Raw genomic sequence first — 17,849 nt, forward strand, 5'->3', positions numbered from 1 at the left:
TCTCTCTCACTTATCTGGTTAGTGCCAACTCTGCATAATAATGAATTGTCTATGCAAGTTCACCTCTAATTGAACCAAATCTAAAGCAGTTCTAGAAGAACTGGGATGGAATTTCAGGAATGCAGATTTTGCTGGCAACATTCCGAGGGAAAGTAATGTAGTGCTTAGGAAATATTCACACCATCAAAACAATTTTTCTCATGGAATTCCTACTAGCTATGTCTATAGAGACAGTTCAGCATGTACTGGGTTCTGAAATAATGAATGAAGTAAAAATTCCCTACAAGGTGGATCAGATTTTAAAAAACGAATTGATGATTGAACATATATTAACCACCTCTGATGTTGGTTTTAAAATTTGAACTGTTTCAGAGGTGAAGTTGTGGTGTTCTAATACCATAGGTTTTTAGGAAGAAATTGGATGATGATTTGTCTGAAACAATATTTCTTGCCTGAATAGGGGGTTAGACTAAAAGACTTCCAAGATCCCTACCAGCTCTGTTATTCTTATTTGTTAGCAAATGACTTTTATGTATTATCTGATTTGCTATTTCTCCCTTATCTATAACTAGGACAGCCGAAGGTAACTTTGCTGATTCCCATGTATATTTTGAAGTCTTCACTTTTGAACCTGTACAAAAGTAAAATTCAGGCAAATGCCTTTCCCACCTAGTTCATCCCTGGATCATTTTCAAAGCAGGACAATTTTAAAAAGTAACCATGTTGCATTATTTTGTTTAACAAAAATAATGCTTTCAAAAAGCAGCCTGTGAGAACAGTTACGAAGCTACTTATTGGGCTTAAGATGATAATAATAATAATAATAATAATAATAATAATAATAATAATAATAATAATAATGCGCCCCTCTCCGAAGACTCTTAAAATAAAATTGTTTTGAAATAAAATTGTTTTAAGATTTCTTACTTGGTGAAGGACTTTTATTTATTTTATTTATTTTTATTTATTTGTTTTGTCAAGTAGGTATTGGTAGTATACAAAGATATAATAATGTTTATATACATGATACTAGTAAAAGAAAAACATTAGGACAGGGGATGGAAGGCACTCTGGTGCACTTATGCATGTCCCTTACTGACCTCTTAGGAATCGGGAGAGGTCAACAATGGATAGTCTAAGGATAAAGTTTTGGGGGTTAGGTGATGATACTATTAGAGTCTGGTAGTGAGTTCCATGCATCAACTAAAGTCATATTTCCTGCAGTTGAGTTTAGAATGGTTTACTTTAAGTCCTTCCTCCTACAATATATATATTGACGTTTTTGTTCATCTGAAGTTATTTTTTTCTTTCTCTGAGCTCTGATATAGATACCCTTTCAAACTTTTTTCTCTCTCTAGCAGAAATGGAGAGATCTGGGTCTGATCTCTCTGCTTGAATTAGACAGAGCCTTATACCAGTCCTTCCTTCCTTCCCCTCCTTTCCTTCCCCTTCTCACCTACCTTCCCTCTTCTCTCGCTTCTTTAAGTTGATGATGAGGTTTATTTTTCATCTTATGGTAACAACTTCATTAGATTACTTGTGCAGAGAGAGAATGAATGGCCAAAGCCAGTGAATTTCATGATAACATGGAAATTTGAACCTGGATGTTTAAATCCAAATAGTTCGGCTCTTCTATATGAATAAAGAAAGAAATACAAATGTTAATTTTAATGTACTCCTTCAGGCATCCAAGCTAAATACTTTATTATTAGAATTCAAGTGATGTCCCTTCACATTCCCTGTTTGGGATGCTGCCTGGGATTCTTTCCAACCTTACAGAGTAGGTTGGGGTTGCCGATTCCAGTGTAGTTTGTTTCAGATGATCCATCCATGTCCCAATCCCCCTCCACAAAACTATCACCACCCAGCTGCGTTTTAGTTCATATCTAAAACAATTTGGGATTTTTTTTTATTCCAGATATGACTTCAAATACAATTCTTTGACAGGCAGAAGGGTGTAGTGTGAAGTGTATCGACAAGAAATAGGAAAGAAATCTGTAGAGATATCTGAGATGAAGCAGGGATGTGCAGGTGAGCCAGAAATGCATTGAGAGACTCCTGCAATAGAAGATGGGTTCACAAGCCAATACTTTATTGACAAGCTTAACTCATCTGTTAAAGCAAGTGCACAGTGTCACGCCTATATTTGCCATTGTTCTCATGATTACATATAATTCCGAATATAGCTCAGCCTTCCGATTATATATCTAAGTTCTCTGATTCTCTGATACACAGGTTGAGAAATGGATATGGCATGTTACTTAACAAGCTCAGCATTTGTTTTATTTATTTATTAGATTTGTATGCCGCCCCTTTCCGTAGACTTGGGGCGGCTCACAACATAATAAAACAATTCATAACAAATCTAATAATTTACAATTTAAAATTTAAAGTAGTTAAGAAAACCCCATTTTTAAGCAGACATACCTACAAACATACCATACATAAATTATATAGGCCCGGGGGAGATATCTCAATTCCCCCATGCCTGATGACAAAGGTGGGTTTGGAGGAGTTTACGAAAGGCAAGGAGGGTAGGGGCAGTTCTAATCTCTGGGGGGAGCTGGTTCCAGAGGGTCGGGGCCGCCACAGAGAAGGCTCTTCCCCTGGGGCCCGCCAACCGACATTGTTTAGTTGACGGGACCCAGAGAAGGCCAATTCTGTGGGACCTAATCGGTCGCTGGGATTCATGCAGCAGAAGGCGGTCTCGGAGATATTCTGGTCCGATGCCATGAAGGGCTTCCTGTTCTCTACAACTTATTGTCAAGTATCATCAGCTAGAAAGAAGTAGCTCATAGTTTAAGTAGAAATTAATACAGTAATCACAGCAGCAGCACTACATATTCCTTCAAGGTACGAAATTTGAGATACATTCTCCACAGCAATCTAGGAAAATTGCTACTCGGTTTCAATACGAGTGTAATAAAATAAATTAACAGTAGAATAATCAGTTTATCTTAAAGAAGTTGACATATTTAAATTATGCTTAATGAAATGTAGTATTTATCCTGGCCTTAGACATATTGTCTAATCTTGCCTATTCTAACAAGTGCAGGTTTTGGATTGCCATTCAGGAGCCAAATTGATGTGTGCCCCTTAACTTTATGAGCTGCATTTTCAATTGTGAAAAGATCAGTTCCAAAGACCCAAAGTTTCATTTTAAATTCTATTGACATCAAGATGCAAGACAGGAAGCATGGGGAAAATGAGGACAGGCTTAGCATAGTAATGGTGGCAAAGTGAAAATGGCTATTTTGTTTTCTCCATCTTTAAATTAATTTCTATGGTATGGGAAAAGTTAAACTTGAACTTTCATGATTTCATGAATGTGTCCAAATAATATTTTTTCCATTGCTTTCTTCTAGAATATTTCCTAGAGGTCTATCTAAGAATTAATGAGATCAGATTCTGATTAGCTTCTCAGATGAATCAAAATTAATTAAAGCACTAATCATCTCAATTTGATGCCTCCCAAATATCTTTCAGGCTTTCCTAAGTTTGGGATTTCCTTCTAAATTTTTAGTGAATTTCTTTAAGTTCATGTGGTGCATTAAAATGAATGGCTTTTTCCAATTATTGTACAAGGTTCTCCAGTACATGAAATTTATATTGCAAACTTCTTTCTCTTCTTTTTCCCCACGTACTTTTATAAACCTTTCTTTGCAGTGCTAATATAAAAAGATATCATAGCATCAACTGCTAAATGATTTATACAGAAGCATAGATCAATTGGACTTTCTGATATTCCAAAAATACGGCAGTGAAAGATACATGGAAGTTTCAAATCATATAAAAAACTCTTCTTTGTCTTTCTCATTCCCATCACTTGCTCCTGATGTGCTCAGCTGAAAATGATTGAATCCTGATCTTTTATTAATTTCAGGAACATGCAAAGACAATAGAGAGTTCCTGTTCTCAGAATCCAAACCTGCTGCCATAAATGAACTGCTTGGTGCCTGGGATTGAAGAAGTTCTTTTTGTAAGTCCTTGGAAAATCTGTTCAGGGGAGAGTTAGCACATTTAAAAGGTGCAACTCTCTTGCCTGTGTCAACATTAGTCTCTTCCTCCTCCTCTTCTTTGTTATGGCATAGCCAGAGCTCATGGCTGGAATGTCTCAATTTAGTGCCTAGGTTCACTGGGAAGGGGGCTAGGTCTTGCAAAGAAGAATGTGCTATATTATGCAAACTGGAGGAAGATTTAAATCTGCTTTGTGAAGAGCTGAAATGATTTGCAGGAATTCGCACCATCGTCCTTGAGGATTTGTTTTTATTTTTCATGGCTCGAAGTGTCCGGGTTTTGTGCTGTACGGCAGTTCTGGGAGCCACTGAAGGTACACTGGCACATAAATCACAGCAGTAATGTGGAGACCCTTTGTCATCAGTGCTGTTGCACCAATTAGGAGGCAGAGACTGAGTTCCGTTGTGCTTTGAGCCTCTGCTCTGAACCTGTGGACAAGAAAATAGATTAACTGCATCTTGACAATAGTAATAAATTCAGATCTACACCTGATCCTTTAAAACCACAAACCAGTAATTAAAGAGTTCTGCTAAGGACATAGGTAAGGAAAGCACATACCTAGCCTTGAATGGAAGTACAGTGAACTTAATTTGTTCCGTGACCAGGATCTTAAGTAGAAATGTTTGTAAGAAGAAACAATTTTTCCAATAGGAATCAATGTAAAAGCAAATAATGCGTGTGATTGGGGAAACCACAGGGAGGGTGGAGGCCCTGTTTCCTCCCAGGAGATTCCTAGAGAGGCCCCACAGAGGCTTCTCCCCACCTTTTCCAGTCCTGTTTCCTCCCAGGAGATTCCTAGAGAGGCCCCATGGAGGTTTCTCTCTGCCTTTTCTAGTTACAGTTTCGGAGGCTTGGGTTTGTAAGTGGAAAATGGTTCTTGAGAAGAGGCAAAAAAATCTTGAACATCTGGTTCTTATATAGAAAAGTTCATAAATAGAGGCGTTCTTAGGTATATACCACTGTATTAAACTTATTTGAACCTGTCAACGTGATCCTCACATTTTAATGTGTATTTTGGCTATTCTTCAAACTAAGAGATATTTAATATACATTTTTAAAAATTTCATAGGAAATGGCATGACAGGTACAAAAGGGCAGCTAAGGAGGGCCCAGAGCCCAGTCAGCAGGAGACTAAAGGATCCTATGAATCTATGGCTCCTTTTCCTCCATTGCAGCCTGCTGCTGCCTTGCGACAAATATCAGGAAATAAGAGTTGGGGTGGGTGGGGAGGCAGAGGAAATGGAGAAGCAATGGGAATAAATAAGCAAACACTGAAAAGATGTCTCATTAACTGTACCAAATCAAAGGATAAATTGTTACCCTAAAATGTTCTTTTGAACAGTTCTATTATTAATCTTGTTTACACATGCTTATGATAATTTTTAAAGGCCTAATTCTAGGCAAGGGCATTCACTTTAACATGTTATTGTTGCCGGCCACAGACCTACTGAAATCCAGATGTTTTTTGACTGCAAAATAAGTCAGAATGTTAAAAGATTTATTAATTTAATGTAATGTAATGTAATGTAATGTAATGTAATTTAATTTAATTTATTACTTAAATTTATAAGCCGCCTAGTGGACACAGGATAAAACAAATACAAAAATCTTAAAAACCTCAAACATTAAAAAAAAACTATTCATCCAATGTTTATTCAACACCACTAACCTACTATCAGCCAGAGTGGAGTGTTAACACTTAATGGTCCCAGGCCTGCCGACAAAGGCATGTTTTTAAAGCCTTTTGAAAGACCAGAGGGATGGGGGCAGTGCAAATTTATGTGGGGAGTTATATTAATAACTATATAATCCCATAGGAACATCATATATAATTCAGATATAATTGCAAAGAGCATTAATATTCTGCCATTGCAAATCAGCTGCAACATTCAGAAAGTTTGGCTTTTAATGCTTTCTAAACTCATAACCACATGCAATTTAAATGGAAATACCATCTGTTTCTCTAAAGGTTTCAGAGGAAACACATCAGGTTTTCTGGAACATATTCTTGCCTCAACATTTCAAATATGTTTAATCAATGATCAATCAATGGGAAAAAGTGTTTCTTATGCCAATGAGCAAAATGCTTCTGCAATCAATTTGCACAGTCATTCCAAATATCAAATAAATGTGTGTCTGAAGAACAAAATTATCTGTGAAGATAGCAGTAGCAACTATTAAATCCATGTAAGGACAATACAAAAGTTCTACCATCATGTCTTTTGGTATCTATTGCAATGACAACAAGTACCTGCAGCAGGATCTTATTTCCTTCATAGTCCTCCGTTTGCCACCTAGTATTGCTTATTGGGACACAGGGATTGGGCAAAAGTGGAACCAGTTCTCCAATTTCATACACTTTGAACTGTAATACTGAAGATTCCTTCAAGTCAACACTCATCCCCAAAGGCAGCTGCTTCAAGCAAAACTGAACCACAAGGCTTTGTGTTGTGTACAGTAGAAAAGCACAGAAGCCGGTTTTTTGGACAGATGCTTCTTTCTGCAGGATTGTCTCATAAAGCCTTACTGCGTCCACATAATTATCAAAGCTACAATAGAGAGTGACACGCAGGATTTCCATGCCGTAGTGAACTTGTCTCAGGCCCCATACAGGCATATGTTCATCCAGTCCATAGAAGTCCTGATGATCAAGGGCATGGAGGCATAGCTTCCTGCTGGGACACTCAATGTGGACAGGCTGCCATGGCGGATGCTGGAAGAAGTCATGGACCTGGAAAAACCGTTCTTCTCCAAAGTCCTCATGCAAAAATAGGAGCACAGAAGTACTAGGAAACCTGTACCTCTTTTGGCGGTATGTCTCATAATACTTAATTGGAGAAGGGCGTTCTGAGACAAGAAAGAGATGAACGTCCAGGCAGAGCCATTCTTGAAGTTGATCAAGAGCTTGTTGCAAATGTCCTGCCTGTCCAGTGTTTGCAAGCAGGTGCACAGTCATCTTCACGGAATCCCTTCTCACATCCATTGCACGGTGACCTTCAAATACAAGTAGTAACATAATCAGTGTTTTAAAGGATCGTACAATAGCCATGTTAAAAAGAATAAAACTCACTTCCCGGCTAATTCTCATTTAAGCACTTCTCTAAGCTTTACAAATGTCCGTATAATGCAGACCCACAGTTTCATCTTGATTTATTATTTATATGTTAGATCTAAAGTTCAGGTAGTGGAAAGAAGGAATGTACAGTAAGGTCTTCTGTCTTTTAAATCAAATAAGAGTTAATATAATATACAATTTCAATGATTTAAAATGCCCTGGATCCTTCTTCAAATTCTCTCAGGGATGTATGTATGTATGTATGTATGTATGTATGTATGTATGTATGTATGTATGGATTCTATCAATTTTACACAGGAAAAGACCCGAATATGCCAAGACCTACATACTTATACCCGTGAAAAGACATACACACACACACACACACACATTTTTGCTGATAATGAAAAGGAAGGGAGACTAGTATAGATATATTTTGAGCTCTTTTGCTCTCTTCAGCTAGCCATACCCTTACCGGAATTTGAACCTGTGGGGCAGCTTTAGCCTCTAGACCACAGGATCTCCTCCATTCAGCTTTGACAGAAAAAAAAATTGACAGATTTTTTTTTTAAAAAAACCCCATCTGCCTTATACTGTATATGGACTCTGGAGGGGCTGATAGGCAAAAAAAGAAGTTATGTGCTCCCGCCCATATTTGGGTATACCAGGGTGATTCGACAGAAAATGTACATAGATACATAGATACATACAGTACATACATACACACTTACATACATACACACTTACATAAATACATAAATACATACATACATACATACATACATACATACATACATACATACATACATATTTTTGCTGATAATGAAAAGGGAAAAAAAGGACAACTCGATAAAAAAATCACACATACACACAATATATGTGTGTGAGATATATATATATATATCATCTTATGTAAATACAAGGTGATGTTTGCATTTTAAAGGCTTAGCTTTTTTCCCCTTCTATCTGTGTGTGCATATCCACTTTACAAAGGCAGCAATCTTCCTGTGGCAACACCCTTCCTGGGCTTGTGCTGATAAACCATTCTTTTTAAAAAAGAAAGGAAATTGGACAACTGCAGAAAGTCAAAGTGAATACCAAAGATAACAGGAAGAATGTCAGTCAGGAAAGACAAGACGTGAAGGAAACAGATTCTAAATGCCGGTTGGACTAAGCGCTGCTCCTTACAATGCCAATTGGCCCTGTTCCAGTTATTCCAGAGGCTCATTTTAGAATTGAACATTTCTGCCTTCTGAAGAGGTTTGTGACCTAGTTACCAGGTCATGGATTTGGGATCAACCTTGAAAATGCAAAACATCCTGATACGATATTTCATAACAATAGCTGCTTTAGAACAGCTGAAACAAAACTACCTATGGAGTAGGTAGTTCCAATTCATGAGAAGTGGCCATCAGCCATGTGAACAAATACAGTAATACCTCATCTTATGAACTTAACATGGGAGGCGGAGGAGGAGAAAGCCAGAGAGAAGGGTGCATTGGACAGGTTGGGGGCAGTGGCAGGAGGTCAGGGGTGCGAGGGGGCCAGAGGTGGGCGAGGGGGCCCGGACTCCCACACCCGAACATGGCCTCCTTCCCTGCCGAGCCTCCCGGCCGCAGAAGAGGCACAGAAACGCTAGCAAACTTCGGAGCCCGGCACGGCTCCTCCTACAGTGGTGGTGGCGGCTGCGGCTTCTCCTCCTCGGAGCAGGCAGCAGGCTCCTAAGTGGGCTCCAGGTTCAAGGGTGGCTCTGCCCCCCGCGGAATCCTAGTGGGGACTGTAATCAATTTGCATAACCTTAACGCTGTTTATCTCCTAATAGTCTTCTCGTTCACCATTTCTCCCCCGTTTTTGTCCTAAAAACTATCGTTTCCTTGCTAAACTATAGTTTCAAAAGTCACACCACATAATTATTTGCAGTTTTTACTTTTCTTAAATAATCAAATGCTTTCCTTGCATTATATTCTTAGAATCACATAGGAGGAAAAAACATGACCCACGGATAGCAAATCCAGTTTTAAAGGGCCATATTTGCTTTTTAAAATAAAAATTTCCTGGATATTACAAGAATGTTGTAAATTGTTGTAAATTGTTTTCACTTTGTTGTGAGCCACCCCGAGTCTGCGGAGAGGGGCGGCATACAAATCTAAATAATAAATAAATAAATAAATAAGCATGAATGAAAATTTAAAGCAAATAATATATGCACACGAGCAGTATTTTAGTTGAATAATCTATAATTGATCTTTATCGAACATGGGATAATTCTAAAGGACCTTTTTAATGATACCAACCAATTCTAGAGCCAATGGGTTTTTATAATCGTCAAGAAATCTCAGTGGTTTAAGTATCTGTTAAACCAACAATGGCAAACTTTTTGAGTACGGTAATACATAGATGTGCTGTTATGATTGCTGGAGCTTAAGCAAACAGCAGACACGTTTTGTTTTTGTCTCTCTCCATCTCTTCTCCACTATGCTAGGGGTAAGTAAGTTGGTCTTGTCAGAAGTAGAAACTGTTTCCTTCTAGAGGACTTTAAAAATTTAGCTGATTTAACTTTGTGTTAAATTAATGAATTAAAAATAATAATGTATTTTTAAAAATGGGTTCTGTCAAAAATTTTGCATGTCCTGAGTAACTTCACAGTGGCTTTTCTCTCAAAAGATTATATTTACCACTTGTAAAGTAAATAGAGTAAAGGGGGTGTACTTCGATATCCCCATTTTCAAAATAAACATTACAACTGTATGTTGTGTTTTGTTTTACTAAAGCAAGAATAATCAGTGGAATAGATCCAATTTTTTTAGAAGCAAGTAAATTATATTACTGTAGCAAATCCCCCTTCTAAATTGTAAAGGACATATAAAGAATTGTTTTGCTGATAATTCTGCTCTATAACATACATTTTGCCATGTATTTTCCAGACCAGTCTGGAGAGCTTTAAAATCAAAATACGTGGGCTGGGAAAAATCATGCTATATAGCAATTATTCTATTACCCTTAATTATCACCTGCTCTATTTTCCTGAGCAACTTTCTTATGTGGGTGTATGCTAATGCTCTATTTAACTGAAAACTCTAATTTTCCCATGAGTGTATATTGCATGGTGTTTCCTGTATTTTACTAGCAATTAATCAGGTGGGCTCATTAATGTTATGTCAAAATTTAATTCTTCTAATGTCTTCATGCTTCATATAACCTGCCCCATCCTACCCCCTCCCATTTTGCTGGGAATGATGAAAGTAGTAGTAGGTTGCTTTTTTCTTTTAAGGGAAGAATACCCCAGATTTGGGAGAAGCTGATTTGACTTTCAGTATATTTTTTACACTTGCCATAATTTCTATTGCCAGAGTATTTTTAAAAGCTTTAAATATCCTTTGTGTGTTTTTCATCATTCAGTTATATTTAGAGGAAAGTATATACATAAAACAGTATAAATTACTTTGATTGCTCACGTTACATACACTTGTTATCTTTACCATCAAATTTCTTAGCTAGTTGCTTCAAAAAAATATCTTGTTTAAAGAATTGTGGTACTTGCATACTAACAGATAATAATCTAGGAAGTGAAATACGAGATACCAAAAGGAATACCTTATTTTCTAAATCAGATTTTAAAATATTTTAAAAAGAAATATTGTACCTTTTGAGAAGTTATGTTTAAGTTCAGTCTTTAAAAAATCTTATTTATGGTCTTATTTGTGCAAAAATTGAAACACTTGGGATGTTCTCTTCCCTTTTACTCCTCATGCAATCCCATTGCTGCAATCTAGTAGTTTATGCAAAATAGCTTAATTGGATATTTTGAAAACTGGCATTTCAAAGTGGAATTAAATGTTCCATTAAAATTCATATTAGTTCAAATCCTATAACATCTTCAGCAGTCAAGAATATCAATCTAAGAAGGCACAGTGCCAACTCCAATAAATTATGATGAGTAGTCAGGGAATTGTTAAAATCATAGATGTACCAACATGCAGCATTTGTTTTTTAAAGTCAGCTGTGAAAAAAAAATCAAGGCTATATTTCCCAAAGACTTTTTTAAAAAGGGCATAATCTCTATAGTTTTGTTTTCAATGGGTTATTTGTGCCCCAGAACTGTGCCTTTAATATTCAACACCTTACTCAGTTTATAAATATGAATCCAAAACAAGAAATAGCTGATAACTAAAATACAAATTATCTACAACATATAGCAATGAAAATTAAGGAGCACAGTAAAAAGAATAAGACTATAATTATATTTCAATATTAAATAATAGGTATTGCAACTAGTCTTAGACTTGATAATGAAGATATTAAACTGGGAGATAGCTTTTAGGATTAACTATTAACTGTAAATGATCTAGTAGTTAAAAACTATTGTCTAACTGATAACAGATTTGTAAAGTAGTAATGAAAACCTTGGAAACATATTCAAAATCCAAAATTCTCTATCCCTACAAAGATCTGAATTGTACAGGTTATGGTTTTTCATGTGAGACTCTATATATTTGGATTTACAAAAGCAGGACAGAACAAATATCAATACAATTGAACTTGTTATCGCAGATGATTTTTAAGGATACCACCAAAAGTCATGAAAACCACCAAACAGATCATAGAACAAATAATGCAGAATTTTCCGTTGAGGCACAAATAATTCGACTCAAAATATCATATTTTAACACATTATTTGAATACCCCTACGAAGTCTTAAATGTCTAGAGGTTCTGCCATGTCAATTGTAGCTTTGTTAACTAAGAAGATAATGAATCCCAAATTGAGCACTATAAGCAGAATATCCAAATTCAGTGGAATCAGAAACATTTCTATTAAATCACAATGGAGAAGCTTCAGTGAACCAGTCAACACCTGACAACGAAGTAACAATGCATTTTTGGTTGCAACTATGGGACAACCCAAAGAGATACAACAAGAATGAAGCTTGGATAAAGGAGGTGGATAAAAATAAAAAAGGTGAAATGAAATAACGGGTAATAACTGGATAACTGAAATAGAACAAGACAAAAATCAAGAATGAGCTAAGTGCCAAAGCCGACTGCAACAATATTGCCATAACTTAATCCTACGTAGCTTCTTTCCAGCAATCTCACACTATTAATCAGAGCATACAAAACTTTTGCCAGACCAATCCTTGAATACATCTCATCTATCTGGAACCCACACCACATTTTGGACATAAACACTCTAGAAAATGTCCAAAGATACTTTACCAGAAGAGCCTTTCACTCCTGCACTCGCAATCAAATACCCTGTGAAACTAGACTTACAATCCTAGGTTTAGAAAGCTTAGAACTATGTCACCTTAAGCATAGCCCATAAAATCATCTGCTACAAAGTTCTTCCTATCAATGACTACTTCAGCTTCAACCACAACAACACACGAGCACACAACAGATACAAACTTAATGAAAACCGCTCCAAACTCGAACAGGAAATATGACTTTAGTAATCGAGTAGTTGATGCATGGAACTCCTTACCAGACTCTGTAGTATCATCACCTAACCTGCAAAACTTTACCATTAGTCTACCTACTGTTGACCTCTTCCGTATTCCTAAGAGGTCAGTAAGGGGCACACATAGGTGCACCAGCATGCCTTCCATCCCCTGTCCTAATGTTTCTTCTTTTATTTTTTTTACTAGTATCATGTATATGAATATTATTATATCTTTACATACATCCAATGTGTACTTGACAAAACAAATAAATAAAATAAAATAAATAAGAATTGATCAGCACAAAGTGGAGATGAACTACATGTTTTTTTTTTCAATTGAAACATCTGACTTCCCTTCATTTGTTGCCAAGCAGTTTAACAAAGTACAAAGAGGCGAAATTGAAGATTGGTTAACATCTGGTACATGAGAGTGAAAGATCAAGCAAACGGGATAACAGAGGCAATTACAGACCTATTATTTGCTTACCAACAACTTTCAAATTGCTAACTAGTGTGTAGCTGATAAAGTTTAATACCACCTAGCTGAAAATAAGCCCTTTTCACCTGAACAGAAAGAAAATTGCCCACACAACAGAGTAACAAATTATCAACTCCTAACTGACAAAATGATTTTGGAAAACTGCAAGAGAAGACCACCGATGTAATGTAGCTTGGATTGATTACAAGAAACCATTCCACTCCCTGACATGACTGGACAATCAAATGCTTAGAAACAGGAGTTAGTAGAAACCTGACATTTGATAGGCAGAAAGTAGACTATCATTCACAGTAGAAAACAGCAGAATCTTAAAAGCAGACTCTTACAGATATCTGTTCTGAAAGCCCACTGTATTTAATGAGTTATGTTTTTTGCTAAATGTGAGTATAAGAACACAACTACATTAAACAATATATCTGTCTATGTTTCTCTAAATTAAGAGAAACATAGTACATTTTTAAAGAATTTATTTGACAGCAAGCTAAAAGCACCACATTTCAAATTAATTGTTTTTTACTAAATAATTCACTGTCTCTTTACCTTCCCTTATTTCCACGGGTGCTTGTTCATATAATCATTCCTAATAAATTGTGAACATGGAAACAAAACAAACCAGAGTTAAATGCATGACATTTTCCAAATAAAATTAGATAAATACAGGTAATCCTCAATTTACAACCACAATTAAACTCAAAATTTATGTTGTTAAGCAAGAGAGTTATTGAGTGAGTTGCACTTCATTTTATAATGTTTTTTCAGTTAAGCAAATTACTCCAGTTGTTAAGTGAATCATGCAATTAAGTGAATCTGGCTTTCTCTATTGACTTGGCTTGTGAGAAGCCAGCTGGGAAGGCTGCAAATGATGACCACATGATCTCAGTGCAACTGTCATAAATACATTCCAGTTACTAAGTACCTGAATTTTGATAGGGGATGCTGCAAACAGTGGTAACTATGAAAACCAATCATAAATTGCTTTTTTTCAGTGCCATTGTAACTTTAAAGAGTCAACTATTGTAAATTGAGGATTGCTTGTAAGTGTAAGCATGGTATCCCCTTCATGGTTTGTTTGTTTGAGTTTTTTTGGCAAAAAAGCTGGCTAGAGATTATAACAGGTTCATTGGAATAACGTTTGCATGTTTCTCATTCTGTGTTCCTTTTAAAATTGCAAGCAGTCCAGACTTGTCAGGAGTCAAATGGCCTCTAAACAGTCAAGTTAATAAAATTATCTCAAATGCAAACCAGGATCGGTTTTCTCTCCAGCAAATTGATTTCCCACATCTATACATTGGAAATGAGAAAGAAAAAGTGTATAATCCAGTGTTTCCCAACCTTGGCAACTTGAAGATATCTGGACTTCAACTCCCAGAATTCCCCAGCCAGCTGGCTGGCTGGGGAATTCTGGGAGTTGAAGTCCAGATATCTTCAAGTTGCCAAGGTTGGGAAACATTGGTATAATCTGATAAAAAGAAAACAGATATAATTCCTGCCCCCTGGAAAAGATGATGATTTAGACAAGTCTTTGCTCCTACCATTTTGCTTTACAAATAAAAATTACAGTAGTCCAAAGTACTGCCCTTAATTACTTCTCAACTTCATTAAAAACCTATTTATTATGTTATGTTACTTTTCCTCAGCCAGGTATTGTGGAAGAACCTTGGAGTCCAACTTCTATCACCAACTTCTATCTTCACCTAACCCCCCAAACTTTATTTACCCTTAGACTATCCATCCACTCTTGACCTCTCCCGATTCCTAAGAGGTCAGTAAAGGACGTGCATAAATGCATCAGAATGCCTTCCTAATGTTTCTCTTTTACTAGTATCATGTATATGAATATTATATCTTTGTATACCAACCATACTTGGTGACAAAACAAATAAAAATAAAATAAATAAAGCAAAAATAGCTGTAGGATGCGTCTTGGCTGGGAATTATGGGGTTTAGTAATCTCAAGGCGTCGGGAAGGCCTCATTTCGGGGAGGGGGGAGCCGATTGACATTGTCTTTCTCAAATGAAAAGTTATTGCTCGGGTGTGTGTGTGTGGAGCAACCCAGCCATGTTATGACTTATGGACTTCAACTCCCAGAACTCCCCAGGCAGCAAAGCTGGCTGGGGAATTCTGGGAGTTGAAGTCCACAAGTCTTAACATGGCCGAGTTTGGAGACCCCTGGCACTGTGGAGAGATGAACGAGAATGCAGAAAGGACACGAACGACCAGCCTGGGCAAAACTTGAAGACCCGAGCGGTTGCCAGGCTAACGCCACTCGCGGACACCTCTCGGTCCTGCTTCGGCCGGTTCTGCCAGCTGCAAGTGAAGGGAGGGCAGCGCTACACTGGGATAATTGAATTTAAATGAGAGAGAGAGAGAGAGAGAGAGAGAAGCGGCGCTGCCTAGGCTACCAAACAACAAGGCGCCTCCATGAACACGGGGTCCTACCTTCGCCCGCAGCCCCTCGCCCGCTCCGCGCAGCCTCTACGGGGAAAGCATCCCGGGGCATCTTTGGAAGCTCGCCCGACGCCTCAGGCAACAAGTGACGGGAGACGCTGCCCTCGCGCGCCCGTCCGCTGTGCGGGGCCGCCTTTTCTGCGCGTCACGCGGAGGTGGAAGCTTTTCTCCCCTCCCTCAACTCTTGAGAAGCGGTTGCTTGTCAAGGTGCACGTCTGAGGGAGATAAGGAGAAGGCCGAGCGCTGGACGTGGAAGAGGCCGGGACAGACCCGGAGGCCTTGGCAAACTCGAGGGGGAAGTTTGCGAAAGGGCAGCCCCGTCGGCGCTTGGCGTTGCTTTGGCGTGCCACGCGATGCCAGGCGTTTCTATTGGTGGTTTTAACAGGTTGAAAGGTAGCCAGCCGATTGCAGTTCGCTTGTTTGTCAAACATGTATAGCACGGGTCCTCAAACTTGGCAACTTAAAGACTTGTGGACTTCAACTCCCAGAATTCTCCAGCCAGTTATGGAGAATTCTGGGAGTTGAAGTCCACAAGTGTTAAAGTTGCCATGTTTGAAGACCCCTGTAGGGTGGTAGTACACTGCTCAAAAAAGGGAACACTCCAATAACACACCCTAGATCTGAATGAATGAAATATTCTCATTGAAATACTTTGTTCTGTACAAAGTTGAATGGGCACAACAGCGTGTGAAATTGATTGTCAATCAGGGTTGCTTCCTAAGTGGACAGTTTGATTTCACAGAAGTTTGATTTACTTGAAGCTATATTGTATTGTTTCAGTGTTCCCTTTACTTTTTTTTTTTTTGAGCAGTGTAGTTTGTATAACATAACTAAAAAGTAACAATAAAAGAGGATAATAGGACAGTGGGACAAGGATGGTAGACACAGTGGTGTGCTTATTTATTTAATTTTATTTGTTTTGTCAAGTACGTTTTGGTGGTATACAAAGATATAACAATGTTTATATACATAGTGGTAGTAACAGAGAAACATTAGGGCAGGGTTTGGAAGGCACGCTGGTGCACTTATGCACGCCCCTTACTGACCTCTTAGAAATGGGGAGAGGTCAACTGTAAGGTTAAAGTTTTTGAGGTTTGGGGAAGAAACCACAGAATCAGGAAGTGCATTCCACGCATTTATCACCCTGTTGCTGAAGTCTTATTTTCAGTAGTCAAGTTAAGAGCAGCTTACCATCAGCTTGAACCTATTATGTGCTTGTGTGTTCAGTGGATGAAGGTAAAGTAATCATTAACAGGAAGGATATTTTGGTATATGATTTTATGAACTACATTTAGATCAGATCGGACGATGTAGTAATAAATTGTCTAATCCCAGTATTTCAAGTCTGGTGGAATAAAGTATTTTGTTGCGAGCGGAGGAGTGGAGGACTCTTCTTGTGAAATATTTCTGGACACTCTTGAATGTATTAATGTCTGATATGCAATACAGGTTCCAGATAGGTGAGCTTATTCCAGAATTGGTCTAACAAATGTTTTGTAAGTTTTGGTTAGCAGTGTAATAGTGCCAGAGAAGAAATTGCCTAAGATTAGAGATTCAGATGAGAGGAAAAGTGAAAACCAAAGCTAGTGTGAGTAAAGTCATGCCTGCTACCTGAGCAATTCTTAAAAGATGAAAGGTTCTGACATTGCCAACAGTTTTACATGGTTCACTGCAAGTGGCAGAGATATTGGGGATAGCATAGCACAGCATAGCAAAACAGAAATTGGAAGCCCTCTGAATGAATGGGGTCCAAATCAGGCCTGGACAACCTGAAGCCTCCAAGCAGCTTTGAGCTGTCCTCCCTCAATTTGTAAAATGTCAATAAATTCCCTGCTGCTGCTTTGTTTCTATCCCTCCCATTGCCACCCATCAGACAGTTGATTGTTTTTAATTTCTCAGTGTGGCTCTTTTCCTTCTCCAAGTTGAATAACCTGGTCTAAACTTTCCAAACTAAGGATTGCATTTAGCTTTTTTGAATGACAAGCAAATAGTCCAATTAATGGATAAGCCAACACATTTAAGCCCAAGCATTTAGGAGGTTCCCACACCATACCCAAAACTTCCAGGACAGGACAGGAAACATCCTGCCTTAGAACAATCAATTTGAAGACTAAATTTTCTCATTTGTAAGAGCTTCATTATAATTGTCATGTATAATGTAGAGTTCTTCTCACATTTAATTGTTCATTTAGTTTTTTTATCCATATAATTTCCAACACTGTGTTTGAAATATATTAGCCGCCCAGAGTCCCTAGGAAGTTGGGCAACATAAAAATCAAATAGATAGATAGACAGATAGACAGACAGATAGACAGACAGACAGACAGACAGACAGACAGATAATGAAAGTTCTGTTTCTACAGTAGTATGTATTTCAGATATGGCAA

At 37.7% G+C, this 17,849-nt stretch overlaps 1 protein-coding gene across 1 annotated transcript; it reads right to left on the minus strand.

Moving 5' to 3' along the window:
• Positions 1 to 3,694: 3,694 nt before the first annotated feature.
• Positions 3,695 to 15,611, minus strand: FAM124B (family with sequence similarity 124 member B). Its single transcript, XM_070753302.1, has 3 exons — positions 15,454 to 15,611; positions 6,269 to 7,011; positions 3,695 to 4,445 (listed from the first exon to the last, which is right to left on the minus strand). Exons 1-3 carry the CDS (start codon positions 15,512 to 15,514, stop codon positions 3,786 to 3,788), a joined length of 1,464 nt encoding a protein of 487 aa, XP_070609403.1. The 5' UTR covers positions 15,515 to 15,611; the 3' UTR covers positions 3,695 to 3,785.
• Between the last annotated feature and the right edge of the window lie 2,238 nt (positions 15,612 to 17,849).

Source organism: Erythrolamprus reginae, chromosome 5 (genome assembly GCF_031021105.1).
Source record: "Erythrolamprus reginae isolate rEryReg1 chromosome 5, rEryReg1.hap1, whole genome shotgun sequence".
NCBI classification, from domain to species: Eukaryota; Metazoa; Chordata; class Lepidosauria; order Squamata; family Dipsadidae; genus Erythrolamprus; species Erythrolamprus reginae.

What these genes read in the sequence shown, in the direction of transcription:
- FAM124B (XM_070753302.1), bottom strand. Translation starts at nt 15,514, where the DNA reads ATGCCCCGGGATGCTTTCCCCGTAGAGGCTGCGCGGAGCGGGCGAGGG. An exon ending in GCGAGGGGCTGCGGGCGAAG is followed by an intron (nt 7,012 to 15,453) that starts GTAGGACCCCGT and finishes TTGTATTTGAAG; the next exon opens with GTCACCGTGCAATGGATGTG. An exon ending in GAAATAAGATCCTGCTGCAG is followed by an intron (nt 4,446 to 6,268) that starts GTACTTGTTGTC and finishes TCTTGTCCACAG; the next exon opens with GTTCAGAGCAGAGGCTCAAA.